General features: G+C 45.8%; 1 protein-coding gene across 4 annotated transcripts in view; it reads right to left on the bottom strand.

Moving 5' to 3' along the window:
- CLMP (CXADR like membrane protein) overlaps window positions 1-22,288 on the bottom strand; it is a 104,257-nt gene that overhangs the window by 14,533 nt on the left and 67,436 nt on the right. For 2 of the 4 annotated variants that reach the window (XM_021063025.1, XM_021063026.1), the window contains one exon: window positions 12,081-12,238. In XM_021063025.1, the coding sequence (XP_020918684.1) occupies window positions 12,081-12,238 (158 nt within the window). Of the gene's footprint in view, window positions 1-12,080; window positions 12,239-20,492; window positions 20,744-22,288 lie in introns of those variants that run through there. The other 2 variants (XM_021063024.1, XM_021063023.1) reach the window with 2 other exon arrangements.

The raw sequence follows: 22,288 nt of genomic DNA on the forward strand, positions 1-22,288 counted from the left end.
GAGATGTGGGGCCAGCCTTGGGGTTATCTATGGGAAGAAAGTTCTAGGCAGAGGAAATTGCCAGTGCAAAGATCCTAAGGTGGGGGCGCCCGGTGTGTCTGAGTAACAGCAGGGAGGCCAGGTCACCAGAGGACATCAGAGGAAGTCAAGTGGTGGGACCACATCACAGAGGGCCACGAGGTAAAGATGGCTTTTACTCTGAGGGAAATGAAGGCTGTTTGGGGGTTTTGAGCAGAAGAGTATCACGACAGATTTATATTTTGGGAGCAGGCTGTGGGAGGCCAAGAGTGGATACAGAAAAACCAGTCAGGGGGCTACTGTGGTGAAGATTCAGGTAAGAGATACGCTGCCTGGAACAGAAGCAATGAAAGTGATAAGAAGTCATCAGATTCTGAATGTATTCTGAAGATAGAACCAACTAGATTTCCCGATAGACTGTCTGACCACCTACCTTATTTATTTATTTTTGCTTTTTAGGGCCTCACCCACAGCACGTGGAAGTTCCCAAGCTAGGGGTCGAATCAGAGCTGCACCACAGCCACAGTAACTCCAGATCCAAGCCGCATCTGTGACCTACACAACAGCCACAGCAACGCTGGATCCTTAACCACTGAGCAAGGCCAGGGATGAACCTGCATCCTCACGGATACTAGTCAGGTTCATTTCTGCTGAGCCACAATGGAAACTCCCTGATCACCTTATTTACATGTATGTGGCATGAGAAAAAGAGGAGTCCAAGGCGACCCCTAGGCTTTTGTGCAAGGAGAGAACTGCCCTCGATCCAGAGGGGGAAGACCAGGCCGAGCAGGTTTGGGGTCAGAGTATGTAGAGTGAGGAGGGGGTATCAGAATTTAGTTTTGGACGTACCTCATTTGAGACCCCACTAGACCCCCAAGGGAGACGTGGAGGAAGAGGCTACAAATGTATGTCTGGTGGTCAGGGGTGAGGCCTGGACTGAAATAGGCATTTGGGAATTATAAGCATGTGTTTGGTATGTAAAGCCAGGATGGCTGAGGGCATGAATAAGAGACCATGAACACAGAAGGGAGAATGAGGCTATTCACAGAGCGGACATGGAAACATAAAGACAAGAATGCCAATAAAACCCCACCAGAGTTCCCGCTGTGGCTCAGTGGGTCAAGAACCCAACTAGTATCCATGAGGATGCAGGTGTGATCCCTGCTCTTGCTCAGTGGGTTAAGGATGGGGCATTGCCACAAGCAGGCTGAGGCATAGGCTACAGATGCAGCTCAGGTCTGGTGTTGCTATGGCTGTAGCGTAAGTGGGCAGCTACAGCTCCAATTCGATCCCTAGCCTGTGAACTTCCATATGCTGAAGGTGTGGCCCTAAAAAGACAAAAGAAAAAAAGAAAAGAGAAAAGAATCTGACTACCGTAGCTTGGGTCACTGCAGAGGTGCAGGTTCAATCCCCAGCCCTGTGCTGAGAGTTAAAGGATCACAACTGTGGCTCAGATGCATTCCTGGCTGGGATATTTCCATATGCCTTGGGTGCGACCATAAAATTAAAACAAAACAAAAAACCACCACCAACCTCTGAGTAAAAGAGTGAAATAAATGACTGTTGTCTTGGATCTCTTTAGCTTAACTGAGTGTTAAGCCTTCTTCTAAGTCCAGCCTATTTCCCTCTGGATGACAGCTCTCTTCCTCCCTCCCTCCTTTCCTAGAGACTCAATAAATGAGTCATGGGTGAGCTCTCAGTGAGACTACAGACCAGGAGGAGGCGACAGAAACAGCTCCTGGGAGAGTTGACTCTCCTCATTATCATACCCTGAGAGGCGCAGCCAGAAACATTCCACACCCCTCCCACAATTTACATCCTAGGGAGGTGCCTCCTGAACCCTGTCTTCAAGCTGAGGAATATTCTGGAAAGTACAGGAAATGCATGATGTCAATCAAAGGTCCGGTATTTACTCCCAGGCAGGCATTTTGTCCTGAAGGTCTGCATTCTTTCCAACAGAAGCCCGGGGAGGGGGGTGGAGAAGAAGCACGCAGAGGGCTCTAACTCCAGGAATCTTGGGTCCAGATCCCAGCTCTGATAAGGCTTTCGCCAAGGACAGTCTGTAAGGTTTAGTGTCCACATTTTCTGGAGATGAAGTAAGGTCTAATTTTCCTCAAGTATTAAAAGAAAATTACTGTAGCAATCCTTACCTTACCTACTTCACAGGCTTATAGTAATGTAAAATAAAACTCATATTTTGCGGCAAGAAAAAAATTTTTTGTTTGCTTTTTTGTTTTTTTGGGTGTTTCTTGTTTCTAGGGCCACACCTGTGACATACAGAAGTTCCCAGGCTAGGGTCTGAGTCAGAGCTGCTGCTGTCAGCCTACACCACAGCCACACTGGATCCTTAACCCACTGAACAAGGCCAGGGACCAAACCCACATCCTTGTGGATACTAGTCAGATTCTTAATCCATTGGCCCACAACAGGAACTATGTGGCAAGAAAAATTTAAACAGAAAAAATTCTTCCCTGCTGTCTGGCTTCCCCTCTCCCCCACTGCGCATATGCATTGGTAGGGATCACTGCTCAACTATAAGGAGCAACACTCTCCAAGTATCAACAAGAAAACGCCTTAAAAGACAGCATTTCTTCTTGATCTTGTAAGCGATCCCATGACCCACTAGGACGGCGCTTAGATCTGGATGATGTAAGCGATCAATAAAAGGTCATTCGATGTACAGCCCTCGATCTCAAAAAACCTATAACCGTGCCTTGATTTCTTTTTCTTTCTTTTTTTTTTTTTTTTTTTGTCTTTTGTCTTTATAGGGCCGCACCCGCGGCATACGGAGGTTCCCAGGCTAGGGGTCTAATCCGAGCTACGGCCGGCCGCTAGCCTACGCCAGAGCCACAGCAACACCAGATCCGAGCCGAGTCTGCAAACTACACCACAACTCACAGTAACGCCGGATCCTTAACCCGCTGAGCAAGGGCAGGGATCAAACCCACAACCTCATGGTTCCTAGTTGGATTCGTTAACCACTGAGCCACGAGAGGAACTCCCTGTGCCTTGATTTCTAAAGGGCAGAACAGTTCTCAGAGCTTTCTGAGATGCTCTTCTAGGGTTATAATCCTCAGATTTGGCTCAAATAAAAATTTCCAATTCTTTCTTAGATTGATTGATTACTTTTTCATTGACAATAAGAAATAAACTTAAGAGACGAGGTTGGAGAAAGGGCACCGTTCCTTCTCTCGATGACTTTTAGCAACACCTCTGCCAGCACAGTGCTTGGCTCTGGCCTCAGGCATGTGAATTAGACACAGAAATGAAAATCCACCAACATAGTACAATACACCCAGAGATTTTTGTTTTTATATAACAAACACATATATGGTACTTTTTTTGTGCTAGGCACTTCCCTGAACACTTAACAAATATTAACTCCCTACCATCAAGAAAAAAATAAAAAGGCAGGGAGTTCCCTTGTGGTGCAGTGGGTTAAAGATCTGGTGTTGTCACTTCAGCAGCTGGGGTTGCTGCTGTGGTGCGGGTTCAACTCCTGGCCCAGGGACTTCCACGTGCCGTGGGGATGGCTGCAGGCTGGGGTTGGGGGAAAGGCAGCATGACACAGTGTAAAGTTTAAGACAAGATGAAGGAGATGAAGGCAGTAGTGTCTTCAATAAACTGCTTAGATTTAAGGCCATTTTGTTTGCTTGCTTGGTTTGGGTTGGGGGCGGAGGGGACGGTTTGGCCACAGCACTCAGAAGTTCTGGAGTTCCCGTCGTGGCGCAGTGGTTAACGAATCCGACTAGGAACCATGAGGTTGCGGGTTCGGTCCCTGCCCTTGCTCAGTGGGTTAACGATCCGGCGTTGCCGTGAGCTGTGGTGTAGGTTGCAGACGCGGCTCGGATCCCGCGTTGCTGTGGCTCTGGCGTAGGCCGGTGGCTCCAGCTCCGATTCAACCCCTAGCCTGGGAACCTCCATATGCCGCGGGAGCGGCCCAAGAAATAGCAACAACAACAACAACAACAACAACAAAAGACAAAAAGACAAAAGACAAAAAAAAAAAAAAAGTTCCCAGGCCATGGATTGAACCCATGCTACAGCAGCAACCTAAGCCATAGCAGTGACCATGCTAGATTAAGGCCATTCTTTTGTTTAATACACATTTGTAGAGTGTCTTCTATGAGGTAGGTACATATATCTTTTTTTTTTTTTTTTTTTTTTTTTGTCTTTTGTCTTTTGTTGTTGCTTATTTCTTTGGCCGCTCCCGTGGCATATGGAGGTTCCCAGGCTAGGGGTCAAATCGGAGCTGGAGCCACCGGCCTACGCCAGAGCCACAGCAACGCGGGATCCGAGCCGCGTCTGCAACCTACACCACAGCTCACGGCAACGCCGGATCGTTAACCCACTGAGCAAGGGCAGGGACCGAACCCGCAACCTCATGGTTCCTAGTCGGATTCGTTAACCACTGCGCCACGACGGGAACTCCCTATATCTTAATCTGAAACTGGGGTCCTGCAGTTTAATTCTTCTCATGGGGTAGCTCCTTTGGGCTGCCTGTAGTCACTAATTAATCAATGCGTTTTCCTCTGAAGCTAGGCAACCCAGGGAAGGGCTCTTGGGAAGGGAGGTTTCCTCCTATTCTTAGGGAGAGGTTTCTTATCCCTTAAAATACAACCAGCCTCCTATGCCAGGATGTGACTAGCACAATTTCTGAATAATTTCTTAGTCTCACCTCAATTCTTTTTGCTTTCCTCTCAATCAGATAAAACCTATGAACTCTGACCCAGAAAAATGTACATAATAGATTATTTTCCAAATAATTCCTTAGGGTGCCTAAGATCCAACTTAAAGCCCTGTGCTTTAGATGCAGACCAGGAAGAGCTAGGATCACAGCCTTCTTCTCCAGATGTGGTAATTATTCATTTTAAATATTTGCAGACTATTCTTAGCTCCACATCCTGTTAGGAAGAATAGTTTTCTTTTGAGGTGGAAGGAGCTACCATAGAAATGCCAGATGGGTGGGAGGGTAGGCAGAGAATGAAATACATTGGCAGCAGGAAAAAAACTGGAAGCTTTAGAGTGTATCTCCTCTCTAAAACAGAATAGGGGGCTGATGTTTGAAGATAGAATAAGTAAGCTTGAAATATTAAAAAAAATTTTTTTTAGGAGTTCCCGTCGTGGTGCAGTGGTTGACGACTCCAACTAGGAACCATGAGGTTGAGGGTTCGATCCCTGGCCTTGCTCAGTGGGTGAAGGATCCAGCTTTGCCGTGAGCTGTGGTGTAGGCTGGCGGCTACAGCTCCAATTCGACCCCTACCCTGGGAACCTCCATATGCTGCAGGAGCGGCCCAAGAAATGGCAAATAATAATAATAATAATAATAATAATAATAATAATTAATTATAGTTGATTTACAATGTTGTGCAATTTCTGCTGTACAGCAAAGTGACTCAGTCAAGCTTGGAACATTTAATAGGCACTCAATATTATTTTCTTTCTTTCTGATTTTTCATATTTATGTACATTTGTGTAGGTACATAATCACCTATAAGGAAGTAGTTTGTGCTTCCTAAGAAGAATGAGATTCTAAACCTATAAATCAGTACAGAGCTGGGTGATTTTTAGGGGCTTTTGGGTTTTGTGGGCTGTGGGAGATTGGTGACCCTGTGTGGTCTGGGGGATTTCTTCCTTGTTCATTTTAGTATTTGGACTACTATCAGAAGATACCTTTGTCTGGAAAGGTATATTTGACTTTGAAAGCCTTAGGAGGTGTGGTCCAGAATTAAATCTGGCTGCTGTGGGCTATTAGAAGTATACTACCGTAGGAGCTTTCGAACTTTTTGAACAGGCTCACAATAAGACGTACTTTTTTCTTTGGCCGAGCCTACCGCATGTGGACATTCCTGGACCAGGGACTGAACCCAAGATGCAGCAGTGACAACACTGGATCCTTAGCCCACTGTGCCACAAGAGAACTCTGAAATACATTTTTCTTCATGACCCAGCACACACATAGCACATACATCCATGACTGAAACACAGCTTTTCATGAAACTGTGCAGGTGTGGGACATTCCGAGATGTTCTAGTCTATGTGAAAACAAAACATCTCATAGGTTGGGATCCACTACTGAGTCCTAAGTTTGAAAAATGCTGCACCAGGGCACAGTGATGGAGAGAGCTGGCTGGGAAGTGAATGCTTGTCTGTATTCAAATGGGAGCCCCTCCACTTGGAGCTGTGCCTGGGCTCAGTTAATGAACCTTGCTAAACCTTAAGGTCCTTGACGGTCCCACGGGGATAAGCTGCTTCATAAGATGTCTGTAAGCCCTCGTGATCACTTTTATTAGGCTGATTCTGGGTTCCAGAAAGCCCTTAAAGTTTCGAAATTGGTCAGCCCCATTCATTTGTGCAGTGACGCTCCCCTGGCTCAAAGCCTGCATTGTTTCTCATCCCCTGTGCACACTGCACTCTGCAGTTTGGCCCCTGGGTGTGGCACCTAAAGCCAGCACAGCCTGAACCATGACTCATCTTTGGCCCCTGTCCTCACATCTCGGAAGAGCCTGGTCCCCAAACTCGAGTCCCTTGATTCTGAACAATGTCTTCTAATGTGTCTTTGTCTTGGATCACACAGTCTTCCCCTGAAATGTCTCTCCTTTTCTTTTTACCTAAACAACACCGACACAGATCTCAAGATCACGCTTGAGGGGCACCTTCTGTGTATACAGGCTTTCCTGGTATACTGTTTTTCTCTCCCTTTCCCCCAAACCCTGAAGAAAAAAAGAAATACCTACACTCAGTATTTAACAAGTCTGGAAAGCAGACATTACACAACTTGAAAATAATCTTCATGTAATTAAAAACCCCTTATTTAAGATGAGAATTTCACAACACTTCTGATACAGAATGGGGCTCAGTTACAGCTTTGCAATTTGGCTTTTTTTTTCCCCCCAGACATACATTGAATCTGGATGCTTGTAGGCCTCTCTATTTTATTTTATTTATATTATTTTTTATTTTTTGTTTATTTTTTCTTTTTGCTTTTTAGGGCCGCATGTGCGGCTTATGGAAGTTCCCAGGCTAGGGGGTGAATCGGAGCTACAGCTGCCATCCTACACCACAGCCACAACAACACGGGATCTGAACCTCACCTGTGACCTACACCACAGCTCATGGCAACACCGGATCCTTAACCCACTGAGAGAGGCCAGGTATTGAATCCTCCTCCTCATGGATACTAGTCGGGTTCGTTAACTGCTGACCCACAATGGAAACTTCTTATTTTTTTATTTTTAGGGCCACACTTGTGGTATATGGAAGTTCTCTGGCTAGGGGTTCAATAGGAACTGTAGCTGCTGGCCTACACCACAGCCACAGCAATGCCAGATCTTTAACCCACTGATCGAGACCAGGGATTGAACCCGAATCCTCATGGGTACTAGCTGGGTTTGTTACTGCTGAGCCACAATGGGAACCCCCCGGGAACTCTTTTTTTTTTTTTTTTTTTGTCTTTTTAGGGCCGCACCCGCACATATGGAGGTTCCCAGGCTAGTGGTCGAATCTGAGCTGCATGTGCTGGTCTAGGCCACAGCCACAGCAACGCCAGATCCAAGCTACATCTGCAACCTACACCACAGCTCATGGCAACTCCGGATCCTTAACCCACTGAGCAAGGCCAGGGATCGAACCTGCGTCCTCATGGATGATAGATTCGTTTCTGTTGAGCTATGACGGAAACTCCTTATTTTATTTTGTTTTTAATTCTAAGAAATGTAGTGCTGAGACCAAGCTATTGATCAACTGGTGTGTGATAGGGGAACAGGAAATATCAACTTAATCCTTCAGCAAACAAACAAAAAATTAAATATATGAATTGCAGCTGTTGTGGGGCTGTCTGTCTTGTGACATTCCTGGTGGACTCGCTCCGGATGCATTTTTAGGGAGACAATTTGTTAGGACTCCAACAGAACAGACAGTCAGCTCAGCTTTCTGGCAGTTGCTCTGCTGTGCCATGCCCTGCATAGCAATGGCAACACTGCCTTTTTTTTTTTTTTCTTTTTGGTTGCACCTGTAGCATGCAGAAGTTCCCAAGCCAGGTATCAAACCCATGCCACAGCAGTGACAACACCAGATCCTTAACTGCTAGGCTACAGGGAACTCCCCAAACTGCCTTGAATGAGATGCATGGAGACCCTTCTATGTCTTACATCAGGATTTTTCTTATTCAAAGTCAAAGAGGAGGGGGAAGGGGTGAAGGGGTGGTCCTGAGGGAGGGGGGGTTGGTATGGGAATGAGAACATCTCTGGCCTGATTTTTCCATTTGAAAAGAAGAGAGGAAAGGTTTCTCTCTCTCTCTTTTTTTTTGCTTTTTAGGGCCACACCTCGGCCTATGAAGATTCCCAGGCTGGGGGTCCAATCAGAGTTACCAGCTTCTGGCCTACGCCACTGCCACAGCAACATCAGATCTGTGACCTACCCCACAGCTCATGGCAACGCTGGATCCTTAACCCACTGAGTAAGGCCCCGGGATCGAACTGGCAACCTCATGGTTCCTAGTGGGATTTGTTTCTGCTGGGCCACGACAGGAACTCCAGGGGAAAGGTTTCTGATGTGAGTCCCTCACTGACCTTGGTGGAGGGGATCAATCTTACTATGTTTCCATCCCTGGAATCAGAAGGAAAGTTCCAGAGTTCTAGTGGCCATGTGGTCAGGAAATTCAAATATTCCTGAGGTGCCTCCCCATCCCTAAATATCCTCTGCATAGCTGAGCATCCTAGACAAAAGGGATGAAAATGTTTCTGCTTAGATGGAGATGCAGAGCCAACCTTGGGATCTAGGTCACTGGCCAGCCCAAAGTATGTCCATTCCGGCCCCTCCTGTACTTCCTTCCTCAGTCCCCGTCACTGTCTCTCTCACTCCCAACACCCAGGCAATTAACCAGCTCTGGCAACTTTCCCCCCTGCTTGGTGGGCAGCTGCCCACAACCGTAGTTTAACCCTTTTATTATTGTAGAGCCTGAAACCATTCAACTGATCTGGCTCCTACTCAAGTCCCCCTTAACTCAGCAGGCCACACAGTGCCAGAGTGATTGCTCTAGATACAAAGATGCCCTTTTGATGCTTAAAATCCTTCAGGAACACTGTGACATGATAGGAAAACCTCTCAGCTCCCGATATGGCAGACAAGACCTTTCCGTTTCTGGTGCTGCCCCTTCCAACAGGCTCACACTTGCATTCCACCTGTACCAGCCACTTGGGAGTTCCTAGAATGTGCCTGCTTTTGTGACTTCCTCGGGGCAGTGCCTTCTGTCAACAGGGATAAGTGTGCCTCTGACAAGAAGCACACCTTGACCTCTACCCTCCTCCAACGGTTCTTAGCCAGTGGCTCCTTTGTTCTCATCTAGAACACTCTGCCTATCTCTGACATGATATGTATCTCTTCAAATAGCTTCTTTATGAGAGAGTGTGTGTATAGTGGGAATCCAATATTTTTTACATTTAATGAAATTTAAAAAAAAATCTTTTTAGGGCTGCACCTGCAGCATATGGAGCTTCCCAGGCTAGGGATCAAATCTGAGCTGCAGCTGCTGGCCTACACCACAGCTGATGGCAACACCAGATCCTTAACCCACTAAGCGAGATCGAACCTGGGTCCTCATGGATGCGAGTTAGATTAGTTTCCATTGAGCCACAATGGAAACTCCTATCTAAACGGATTTTTGATCCTGCAGAACTTCCAACAGTGCCAAACTTTTTCCAGTGTCAGGGTCTTTTCATAATTAGTTCTGTCCAGAATCATTTTCTCCCCGTATTTTCCTTACTTCCTATATAGCACATTTTCTAATTTCAAATTATTTATGAGGGTGGTGGTTAGTAGCTCAGGTACAGATGTCAGAGTGCCCAATTTCACAAGTGGGTGACTTTAAGCAATTTTCTCACTTTGCAAGTATATGTGCAAGATGCGCCTCAGTTCCTTATTTGAAAAATGGCCGTGATCATCCTGGTTATGAGGATTAGGTTAACTGAGATAACATATGCCAAACAGATTTGGGCCTGGCATGTAGCTAATATTTACCGCTCTGTAATTAAAAAAAAATTCTTTAAATTATTAAATGTCATTTCATTTTGAGCTCCAAGAAGGCAGGGACTCTGACAGCTTCTTCATTATTGTACCCCAGTGCCTGCCGTGGCATACAGTAAGTGCAACCTAAGTTCATGTCATGAGTCTCAGTGACTGAATAAATGATGTTCCTTACTTTAGAGCATTCACTGAAGGTAAGCAGGGACCTGTGCCTGCTGATCAAAATGCATTCAGAAGCCGTATCAGCGGCCTTCTTTAGTCGACTCTTATATACACTTAGTTACATAACCAAGCAACTTTTTTTTCCCCTTTAGTTTAAATAAAACCACTTGGGTAAAAATTAGATGAGTGACATTATTCTTGGATTTTTCACGAGAGGAACATAGGCTCTTATTTACTTCATTCAGAACTGAGAGTATCATGTCTAGGATTGGTTACCAAGTTGTTGCAATAAACATCCCGAGGTTAAGGTGACCTTGCTCTGGCAAGAACAGGGTGAGTCTTAGGATGAGGTACAAAGAACAAAATGATGAGCAGCATCAAAACAACAAGGTGATGTAGGCAGCTGTATAAACAAGTTGAACTCGGACAGTGATCCTGAACTTTATTTTCAGCGAAAACCTTATCTTCTCCCCATCTTATGAAATTAGTGGTATAGATAGAACGGGAGGAAAGGACAACTTTTCACTTTTTAGTAGGGAAAGGAGTAAAGTTTTGAAAAAGAAGAAAGCCTAAAGTCAGCTTCCCTAGGTTATAAATTTTTGTTTTGTTTTGCTTTTGGTTTTTCTTGGCCTCACCCACGGCATGTGGAAGTTCCCGGACCAGGGACTGAACCTGTGCCACAGCAGTTGACCTGAGCTGCTGCGATGACAACAGCGGATCCTTAACCCATTATGCCCCAGGGGAACTCTGGTTATAGATTTTTCTTTCCTGTTTTTGTCCACACTCATGGCATATGGAAGTTCCCAGGCCAGGGACTGACTCCATAGCCACATCTGTGGACATACACCACAGCTGCAGCAACACCGGATCCTCAATCCACTGTGCCACAGTGGGAACGCCATAGATTTCTTTTTAAATCACAAAACTTTCAACAAAAAGATTTCAATAAATAAGTCAATGGGTAAAGGGAGTGAGAATAGTTATGCTAGAAACCCAAGGTTGAGGAAATACAGAGGCTGAATGCAGCCAAGGCGAAAAACGATAGTAACAGCAGGTTGCTTAGTTCTCATTCTCGGAGGAAGGCCAGCCCATTGGGTCGTCTGAACCTGAGTGCTTTAAGTTCTGTTCACATGTCCAGAAGCCTATAAAAACCAAGAGACCATCACGGTGGCCCTACTGAACCTGAGCACTGCAGACCCAGGGCCAGCTCCTTTATTTTCCAACTCCAGAATCAGTATCTATTCTTTTGCTAACCAGTTATACATGTGTTATTCATGTTCATTCCTGTCCTGTACTTATTCCTCTGTATCCTGTGTTGCCGATCATATTACACAATCTTAGCGTTCAGAAGTCATGACTGTGCAGAGCCTAAGCATTGGCAGGTGGTAATGGTCTCAGAGGAGGAGGAGGAGCAGGCTTCCCAGTACGGGTGTGGTTCTGGCCCACTAGACCAGGCAATCAATGACTGCATTTTAGTTCTCTTCCTAGGAAAGATGTTCCTAGGGCAGACACCCTCCTTGGGCTTTCTTGTAGTTCTTGCTTGTTCAAGGAACAGACACTCTCTTATCCTCATAACCATATACTCTTTCTTGTTTATTTATTTTTTTGGCCACTCTCATGGCATGCAGAAATTCCTGGGCCAGGGATCGAACCCAGGCCATAGCAGTGACAATGCTAGATCCTTAACCGCTCAGCCACCAGGGAACTCCCTTTCTTGTTTAAAGTTTGCAGCTAGAGTCTTTCAACTATAAGCCAGATGAAAAAGCAATTCTAGCCCTTTCTGACACCATGAGAAAGACGAGCCAGTCGTGGGGACTAAGGAAAGACACAGGAGGACAGGAGAAGAGAGGCAGGGCTCCAGCCTGGTGCACACTCACCACTTTTTGGTTCCCTTCATGATCAGTGAGCAGCCATTCGATGTCCAGGGTATCTTTCTCTGGGAGCCCCAGTTGATGGTGACAGGGCAAAGTGACCTTTTCCTCTGCCACTCTCTTGATCTCAGTGTGAGTCCCCAAGGTTCCGACATAGTAGGAAACTGGAAGAGGAAAACCTCTGATGAGTCAGGCAGGAACCAGATGGCAATGTGTGGGGAGCAGATATTACAACCAATAATTATCGGATGTTCCTGTGGGCAAGGGGCATATCAAGGTATTAGGAGGATCCTAGGCTGGAAGTACCAGAAGTCCCGGGGTCTCTGTCTGGCTCTTCTGTTAACTGAATTCATCATATCTTCCTTAACCTCTGCTCCCCACTCCCAATTACAGTCCTACTATAGCCCATCTCTCCTACCTTACTGGAGTTTTATGAACAATGAAATCACTCAGGTCAACAACTTTTTTTTTTTTTTTTTTTTTTTTTTTAGGGATGCACCTGCTGCATATGGAAGTTCCCAGGCTAGGGGTTAAATCTGAGCTACAGCTGCCAGCCTATACCACAGCCACAGCAACTCAGGTTCCGAGCTTGTCTGCAACCTATATGACAGCTCACGGCAACGCTGGATCCTTAACCCACTGAGCAAAACCAGGATTGCACCCACATCCTCATGTATACTAGTTGGGCTGGTTACCACTGAGCCATAATGGGAACTTCCAACAACTTTGTCTTTTAACCATTCTCTCCCCAACTAGCAAAGGCTTTTAAAAGGATGGAAACTAAAAGGGAAGGCAGGGGTAGGCATCCTCCCAGAACAGACACCAGATACTAGTTCAGTCTTAGATCCTAAAAACAGGCTGCCTGCATGCAACTCTCAGTGCAGCAATGCCTCTGGGAACAATGGGCTCTTTCTTACAGGTAGTTCCTGCCTCCCTAGGGATACTCTCTTACTCTCTAACTTCTACTTTCATTTTCTGTAGTTTCTTTTTCTTTCTTTTTTAAGGCTGCACTTGCGGCATATGGAAGTTCCTAGGCTAGAAGTCGAATTGAAGCTACAGCTACAGCTGCCAGTCTACGCCACAGCCACAGCGACGCTGGATCCAAGCCACGTCTGTGGCCTACACCACAGCTCCCGACAACACCAGGTCCCTGACCCACAGAGCGGAGCCAGGGATCAAACTCGCATCCTCATGGATACTAGTCAGATTCGTTTCCGCTGCGCCATGATGGGAACTCTGTAGTTTTTTTTTTTAATTGAGTTATAATTGATATACAATTTTATTTAAGTTACAGGTGTACATTATAGTGATTCACAATTTTTAAAGGTTATACTTCATTTATAGTTATTATAAAATATTGGCTATATCCCCCATGTTGTACAATATATCCTTGTAGCTTATTTTACACATAATAGTTTGTACCTCTTAATCCTCTACCCCTGTGTTTTTCTGTAGTTTCACATCATGTGACTTCAAAGTATGAAGCAGCACTTGTTTGTTTGCTTGTTTTGGTTTTGGTTTTGTTTCCAGCATGCAGAAGTTCCTGGGCCAGGGATGGAAACGGAGCCACAACAGTGACAATGCCAGATCCTTAACTGCTAGGCCACCAGGGAACTCCTGAAGCAGCACTTTCTATCTAGTCAAAATTCCAAGTTACCACATTTGGATCCCCTCACTTTATTCATCCAATATTCTTTAGGCCAATAGGAATTCAGTTCCACTTTTGCCTTCTTTTTTTAAAAAAAATTTTTACTACAGTTGATTTGCAATGTTCTGCCAATTTCTGTTATATAGCAAAGTGACCCAGTTATACATTTATACACATTCTTTGTTCTCACATTATCCTCCATCATGTTCCATCCCAAGTGATTAGATATAGTTCCCTGTGCTCTAGGAGCAGGATCTCATTGCTTATCCACTCCAAATGCAATTGTTTGCATCTATTAACCCTAAACTCCCAGTCCCTCCCACTCACGTTTGCTTTCTTTAGCTCTTTCATCTTTTTCCAGAATGGTATCATGTCAGCAACTTTAGTTTCCAAGTTCACTTTCTCTGCTTCCTATTCTTTTCTTTTAGTACCTGACTATTAAATCTACAGTATTGATGACTGATGAATTGATGTGATGAAACCTCACCTAATTCTACATATGATGTGTCCAGAACTCAAGGTGTGCTTTAGCTCTGATCTTCCTTTATTTCTTACATAGAAATAAGGAAGCTCCGCATGAAAAATGATCTCTTTCCAGCCATTCACAATATAACAAAATCATCCAACCTCTAAGCTGGAACAGCTCCAGGTGTCAGGGCTCATGGGAAATCCTCTCTCCTGCAGAGACCTCCCTCTGCCACTTGAGAAGGATTTTTTAAGTGCTGTCGACCTAGGGTCGTGACTAATAAGAACATATAAATTACTCTCTTAGTCTCTGTTCATTTCCCAAAATTGATTAGCAGCAGATCTGTGGGAAGGAGAGAGGCCAGCCTTCTTGCCTTCGGGGAAAAGAAACAAGGAAGAAGGGAGCAGGGGAGGCCCATGGGCTGATATGCAGGGCTGGAGCCCTCAGGGGCTCTAAGAGATGCAGTGGGGAGATTCCCAAAAGCTCCGTTGCAAAGAAAGGAGACTAGAGAAATCTCTGAGCCTGAGAAGGGGCCTCAGAAGCAACAGGACAAGCCCCTTGTGGGGTCTTAGTGACATTCTCAGAAGGTTTCTGCTATTTCTGTTTAGAACTTGACACTGAAGCAGGAATGGCTGTCATGAACTAAGCACTTCCAATGGTGTGACTGCACTGAGCATCTGTTCCATGAAGAAGGGATTATTATCCAGATCTATTGAGGAGACGTAAAGAGGGGGCTTAGCAACTTGCTCAATATCACACAGCTAGGAAGTGGCAGTGCAGGGCTGGACACAGATATGCCTCACTGTGAAATTCTTGCTGACAGTCAGGTTATGCTACTTGTGCCCTTTATTTTATGTGGCTTCCTAAATGCCTGGTTCTTCCATTAGCTTCTAAGCTCCTTGAGGTTAAGTTCTAATCACCATTGCATGCCCAGAGCCCTTAGCCTGGGCCTCATACACTGCAGGTACTCAATACCTACATGTCAGAGGGATTCAAATCTAACCCATGCACTGATTTTACCAGTGAGCAAAGTGAGGTCCAGGGATAAAGGGGACAGCCCAAGCTCCTACAATTCATTCAGTCGCAGACATAACCCATGTAAAGCCCATTTTCCCTCAGTCCCCATAAAGTAGCTGTAGAGCAGCAGGGAAATGAGCCGGTTTGCACTGCACCAAGCTCAGCTTGTAAAGAGGAGCTCTGATCACTCCCCCTGGACACGATGTGCAAACAAAGCCAGTGTCCCACATCCCTGGCAAAGCTAGAGAATCCAGCACAAAGGAGGTACTCACTCTTCATCGAATAAATTCAAAGAATCAGCTATGAAACTTGCTGATTTGAGCCACTAGAGGGACTCAAAAGCTCAGATTTGGCTGATGTCACCAAAGGAAAGGAACAGAGTGGTGGGTGGCAGGCTTTGCCAGAGGGCCAAGTTCTATTTATACTATGCCCAGAATTAAACACAGCGGTGCAGGGATGGACCACTCGGTGAATGCAAATTGCTTTACCAATGCAGGGAGCCTCAAGATCAGGGCACATGCACCTCTAGTCTCCCCTGAACCTCAGTTCCCCAGGATATCTGCAAATTTCTCAGGTTTTTCTGTGCTTTTAACCCACACCCTTGTTCTACAGTCTACAGGGACAGGGGCGTGGGCTCTGCATACAACTCCCAGGCTCAGAAATGCTCCTAGCGGCTGCTGAGCACTTGCCTGCAGCCTGGCAGGTGAGCAGGAAGAGGCAATCCAAACACCCAGGGGCCAGCCTTGAATTCCCTGGTAATGAAGGGTTTGTCTCCATTGAGAAAGATCTTAGGGATAATCAAAATTTAGCTACAGCCTGGAGAAGTGGAGTGTCAAGTCACCGAGGCAGTTGGTGGCAGAACCGCAAGTAAAGGAATCATCTCCACTGGGTGTCTGGGACTCTTGTGGCGTTTGATGGTGGGGAGAGGTGCTGGAAGGTGGTGGTGCTCCTTGCCCAAATGCAGAGTCTTGGAAGCCGCCTCAGGTGCTGCCTAAGCTAAAGTCTGCCTACACTTGTCAAAGGACCTTTGCAAGCTTGGGAAAATGACCCGCTCTGAGCCTTAGTGTTATCACCTGAAAAATGGGAATTTAACAAGACCCTGGGGAAGTTAAAGTCTCTGGTGATGGCACACAAGAGTGTCCTCCTAAAATGCTCTTCTCTACCACAGACAGGAGCTTTTTCTCAGATGACTGCTGCCTACCTTCAGTTAAGATTAGTAGAGGTTAAGGTTTTATTCTCTAAGGGACATTTACATTTAATAAAGTCTTTTGAACCTTTAAGATTTCCTTCAAAGAGAAGGGGCAGGAGTAAATTTTTTTTAAGGGCTGCACCTGCAGCATATGGAGGTTCCCAGGCTAGGGGTCAAATTGGAGCTTCAGCTGCAGGTCTATGCCACAGCCATGTCTGCAACCTACACCATAGCTCCCTCACTGATTGAGGCCAGGAATCGAACCTGCATCTTTATGGATGCTAGTCAGATTCTTAACCCTCTGAGCCACACTGGGAACTCCAGGGGTGACTTTTTTTTTTTTCAATACAAATACTTGTATTTAACTGAGAGAAAATAAGCCACATATTTTGAGGATGAATCCATTGAGAAGAAAATAGTAAACTTTGAAAGGTTATTTCTATACCCAACTGACTATTCCATTCACATCGAAGCATCACAGTTGTGCGAGCAGCTCTTTACAGGAAAACCGCCCTCAACAGGGAGCTCCCTTTCCTTCACTCCTGGCAAAGTTATATTGTAACTAACTTTTAAACCAGGTATCTTTCTGCTCTACTCATTTCCTGCCCAAGCACACCTTTCAAATCTTTTTTTTTTTTCTCTCCCACCATTCAAATCTTTTAATCACAAAATACCTTGCCTAACCTGTTGGTTCTTTCTGTAGATCAAAGCAGAAATGAAGAATAAGTAATTAACAGACGACAAAGTCTCTTCCCTAGCTTCCCCTTCAGTAACCTCCCAAAAAACTGTGTGACCAAACTGTGAATCAGACATCTATGCTGTAGAGCACAGGGAACTATATCTAGTCACTTGTGATGGAATGCGATGGAGGATAATATGAGAAAAAGACTGTACATATATGTATGACTGGGTCACTTTGCTGTACAGCAGAAATTGACAGAATATTGTAAATCAACTGTAGTAGAAAAAATAAAAATCTTAAAAAAAAAAAAAAAGTCTAGAGCCAGGTCACAGGAGTCTGACAAGCCTGCACCTGGTGGGGGACGGTGACGACTCTGGCCCCCTATCTCAAAGATGACCTGAGATCACTTCTCTGTTTCTCTTTTTAAAATGTCATGGTGTGAACTGGGGATTGGCACCTGCCATCTGTCTCTGCACAGATTGAATTATGAGCCGCTGCAGCTGCTGACCCTCAACACCTCCCCTCCCCCAAAGGAGCTCAGGGTGGAGACCAGGAGGGAGACACTCTGTGCTCTGGGAAAACGGGCAGAACAGGTCTTCCGAGGGATATTTTCACAAGAAAATTTTATGAACCCAATTCTTGCATCTCCTCATACCTAGAAAAGCACTAAAATCCGGTGATGTCTGCTCCTCGAAACTAGCAGTAACCTTCATGAGACTAACAGCTAACTTTGGTAAACTGTGTACATGGTCGCATGTACCTCCCTCTTCACCAAAGTCACATTTATACTGACATGTCCCCTACCACTTGGGAGCAGTTTCTCAGAGCTCTCTGAAATGCTGCTTCCTGGGCAATAGTCCTCATTTTGCCCCAAATAAAACTCAACTCTCAGCTTTTAAGTTATGCAATTTTTTTTTTTTTTTTTTTTTTTTGCTTTTTAGGGCTGCACTGTGGCATATGGAAGTTCCCAGGCTAGGGGTCGAAATAGGAGCTGAAGAGCTGCCAGCTTGCACACAGCCACAGCCACACAGGATCCAAGCCATGTCTGCAACCTACACCACAGCTCACAGCAATGCCAGGTCCCCAACCCAGTGACCGAGGCCAGGGATGGGACCCGCATCCTCATAGATACTAGCCGGAGGATTGGTTTCCACTGAGCCATGATGGGAACTCCAAGTCGTGTGTATTTTTTTAAGTCAACAATCCCTAAGCAGAATCTTGGGAGGTGGTTTTGGGGGGGACACTGAGTCTGCCACTTCTCCAGATTGCTGGCATTCTGATCAAAGGCACCTTTCTCCACTACCCTTCAGGAGAATGTAATTGATTTTGTAAGCGTTGAGCAGCGGGACCCGATTTATTCAGGAACAGTAGAAGTCCTTCTATAAATGGTACCTAGGAAGAGCTGGCATTGTTTCTGCGTGGCCCTTTCAAAGAAGTTCACTTAGTCTAAATAAGTACTTCATGTACTCTGTTTCCCTCACAAATTGAGGTTGTGTCTCTGGATCGGACTGTGTCGGTGTGAGCAGACGTGGCAGGAGCGAGAACCCTGGCAGAATTTTCTCAGATGACTCCCCAGGGCTGCTGCTGACCCATTTGCTTTTGCAAATGCAAAAGGCAAAAGCTTAGGATAACTTTTAATAGAAACTAGGATGCTGCATGTAAAATATCTCTTTCTCTCTTATTTCCCTAACCGAGAACTTTTCTTCTCAAATGCTTACTGAATGCCCTTGGGGCACAGGCTGCCCAGGGTCTATGTGCTACTCTCTCCAAAGAAGGGGTCCCTCAGTGCTGCATCATGGACACAGGTACCCACGCTCCCCAGGGCCCCACCTAGGAGAGGCCACAGTGCTCTGTGCACAGGTCCTTCAACTATTTAACATACAGCAGGGCACCCACTGGGTGACGGGGGGAGGGGGTACAAGCATCCCTCCCACTCTTCATTGGGCCTGTTCACTTACCTGAATGGGAGGAGACTTTTCTTATGTTTTGCCTTACAAATATTTGAGAAAACCTCAGGGAAATCAAAATCATCGAACATCTTTCAGAAAAATTTAAAGGATTTTGGAGACTTTAAAATAAACTTCTCTGATTTTGTAGGTCAAGAAATCGAGACTTAGAGAAGTGACTCACGCAAAAGCCTCCTGATTTCTAAACTAATATATATAAAATTCTGTGTGGGGGTGTGTGTGTGCAGGCCTGTACCTTCCAGACTGTTTTTGGAACACTATGCAATTCAAGAGGACTGGACTGCAATAGAAAGAGCATGTGTTTGGAGGCAGAGAGATGTGGACTTAATTGACCCTAAGGCCAATTAACTCCTTGACCACTGAGTCTTTTCTCCTCCTCTGTAAAATGAGTACAAAAATATCAACCATGAAAGGTGATCGTAAGGATTACGAGGGATGTATGTAAAGTGGCGCTGCCCAGGGCATACAGTACAAACTCAACAAATGGTAATTATTGTTATTAATAATTGTACACACTGTATTTTGAAAGACAAGGAAAACCAGAAAAACATGCTGAGGAGGTAAAGCAGGATTTTGAGGAGTTTGAAAGTCATTTTGCTAGGTACCTGTTAATATTTGCCCACATATTCTTTTCCTTTCTATATACATATGTGTGTGTGTGTTTGCTGCATATTTTTGCTGCTGCTACTATATTTCAACATCATGATCACACCTAGGAAAATTAATCATATTGTATGGAAGAGCAATCATTTCTGACAAGAGTGGTTAAGAAAACTACGATGAGTCAATAGGATGAAGCTAGTTCTGGAAAGACAGGCAGATGCCACTGAGGGGAGGCAGAAAGCTCTCCTGGTGGAGGGAGCGGCCAGAGTGGAAACCCCTCAGGCCCTGCCCACCGCCTGCCCTGCACCAGCCACCACCGCCCCCCCACCCCCCACCCCGCAACCACCCAGGGAACCAGGGAAGTTTCTCTTCTCTCTCTTTTGCCTTCCCTGCCCCAGACCTAGGCCAGCCCTAGAATCCCGCCAGCCAGCTGCCTTGATGAGGTCTTTGGAAAAGGAAAACCACATTCCCTCAGAGCTGTTAAATGACTGGTTCATTTGATGGTCTTCTCAAAGACAAACGTATATTTGATATTTAGAGCGTGCCCTGAAGTCTGGCACTTGCCATCAGCCTCGACGTGGATTAAATCATGATCTGCAACAGCGCCTGAGCAGAGCTCAGGGTGCATATCAGGAGCGAGGCACTCTGTGCTCTGGGAAAACGGGAAAAACAGGTCATCAGATAGTCAGATATTTTTAGGAGAAAGTTTTTGTGTGCCCAATTCTTGCCTCTCCTCATACCTAGAAAAACACTAAAATCCTTCGCGGGGATGTCTGCTCCTTGTGACCTTCAGGAGATCAGCAACAAACTTTCATAAAATGTGTGCTGCACGCACCTCCCCCTCACCTTTATCACATCTTGATGTTCCCCCTTTTCCTCTGTGGATGGTATTGCAGCCCAGTCTGTAGTTAAGGATAAAGAACATCACGGTCATCTGTGAATGCCGTCACCTCCAAGGGTGAGAGCCCGGTGAGTCCGGCAGGCTGTGAAAACTCAGGATACTGGCCCCATAGTGGTGCATCTCAAAGGAATGGTTTCTTTGAGCCCAGGCTTCTTTTGCTCCTGCTCCCTGCCCTCTGCTGTAAAAGCTCCTATATAATATATCCTATCTCCTCCCTCACAGCCTCGGAGCTGTTTCTCAGGGCCACCTGAGAGGCTGTCTCCCGGGCTTAAGCCCTGTTTTACTCCAGATAAAACTTAACTCTCAACATTCAGGTTATATTTCTTTATGTTGACAAGAGAAAGCCTGGAGCGGCAGGAAGGCAGCAGTGGTTATCAGTGGAATTTCAGATGTCTGGGAATCAGTGTGATGCCTTGTTATTTTCCCCCCAGGAGGTGAGTATTTGTTCCTGTAATCCTAAAATTAGGGTGTGGGTGCCAGGACCAGGGTGGCAGCCTGAGTCATGGGCTTCAGTTGCGGGGGCGGGGGGGGGGGCGGGTATAGAGCTTCCTCTTGCTTCCCTGTCTTGGGGTTGGTATTAGAGGAGGAGAGGCAGGAAGGGAGGAGAAAGGTGGAGTTGGGGGGACTGGTTGGAGGAGGGGAGGAAGGGAGGATGCAGGGCTAGAGGCGGGACAAGAGGAGAGGGGAAAAGGAACAGAGGAGAGGGAAACGGAGAGCCTTGTGCTCACAGAAGGTAGTTGAAGGCGTTTCCAGACTAAACACAGGCTGATTAAAAATTAACTCACCTCCCTTTCCCTCCGTGAAAAACTGTCTCAATTTGTACTTTGTGTGTATTTATTCACATTAAAAAACTGTATGGAGCGCTTCACCTGTCAGGCATGCAGGGACTACAAAAGGCGGTAACAAACCATTTGAAAGCTAATGATTGGACTTCCGTCGTGGTGCATCGGAACCGAATCCCACCAGGAACCATGGGGTTGCAGGTTCAATCCCTGGCCTCGCTCGGTGGGTTAAGGATCCAGCATTGCTGCGAGCTGTGGTGTAGGCTGCAGATGCAGCTTTGATCTGGCATAGCTGTGGCAGAGGTCAACAGCTGTAGCTCTCATTAGACCCCTAGCCTGGGAACCTCCATATGCTTTGGGTGTGGCCCTAAAAAAAAAAGCTAATGATTAAGGATACATTTATTTAGCAATTAATTGTTAAATCCACCTATTCAAGTGCATTACCTCCTGTGAGCCCTCTGAGTATCCAGGGAGCTAAGGTTATTGGCTCTTTTCAGAGAAGAGAAAGCTGAGGACCACACAGCTGAGGCCACATGGCTGGTGGTGGCAGCGTGGGACATGGGCCCACCTCCAATTTTAATTCTCTTCTCTTTCCCACACCAAAGGTCCTTTGCCTTTAAACTGACTGATTGGAAACAGAGAGGTCATGTGTGTTAAATATGGATGGCACAGAACTAGGTTGCAGAGCTAATCTGAGCGGACACACTTAGGATTTATAATCATCTTTCTAGCTGGGGTTCTGAACCAAAAGCAAGATGAAATTTTATAGAGAAAAGTGTTAGGGTATAGCTAGACACAAGTACAGGGTGAGAAAGACCCAGAGGACTGGGAGGCTACAAGGTTTATGCTGTCCACTAGTGTGATGTAACTGCTGAAAAAGCCCATGGATTTGGGGCTGCATTAAAAAAAGTTTAATGACCCAAAAATGGGGCATAACCACTTCATTGCCCTCTATCCTG

The sequence above is a fragment of the Sus scrofa genome, chromosome 9, assembly GCF_000003025.6.
Source record: "Sus scrofa isolate TJ Tabasco breed Duroc chromosome 9, Sscrofa11.1, whole genome shotgun sequence".
NCBI classification, from domain to species: domain Eukaryota; kingdom Metazoa; phylum Chordata; class Mammalia; order Artiodactyla; family Suidae; genus Sus; species Sus scrofa.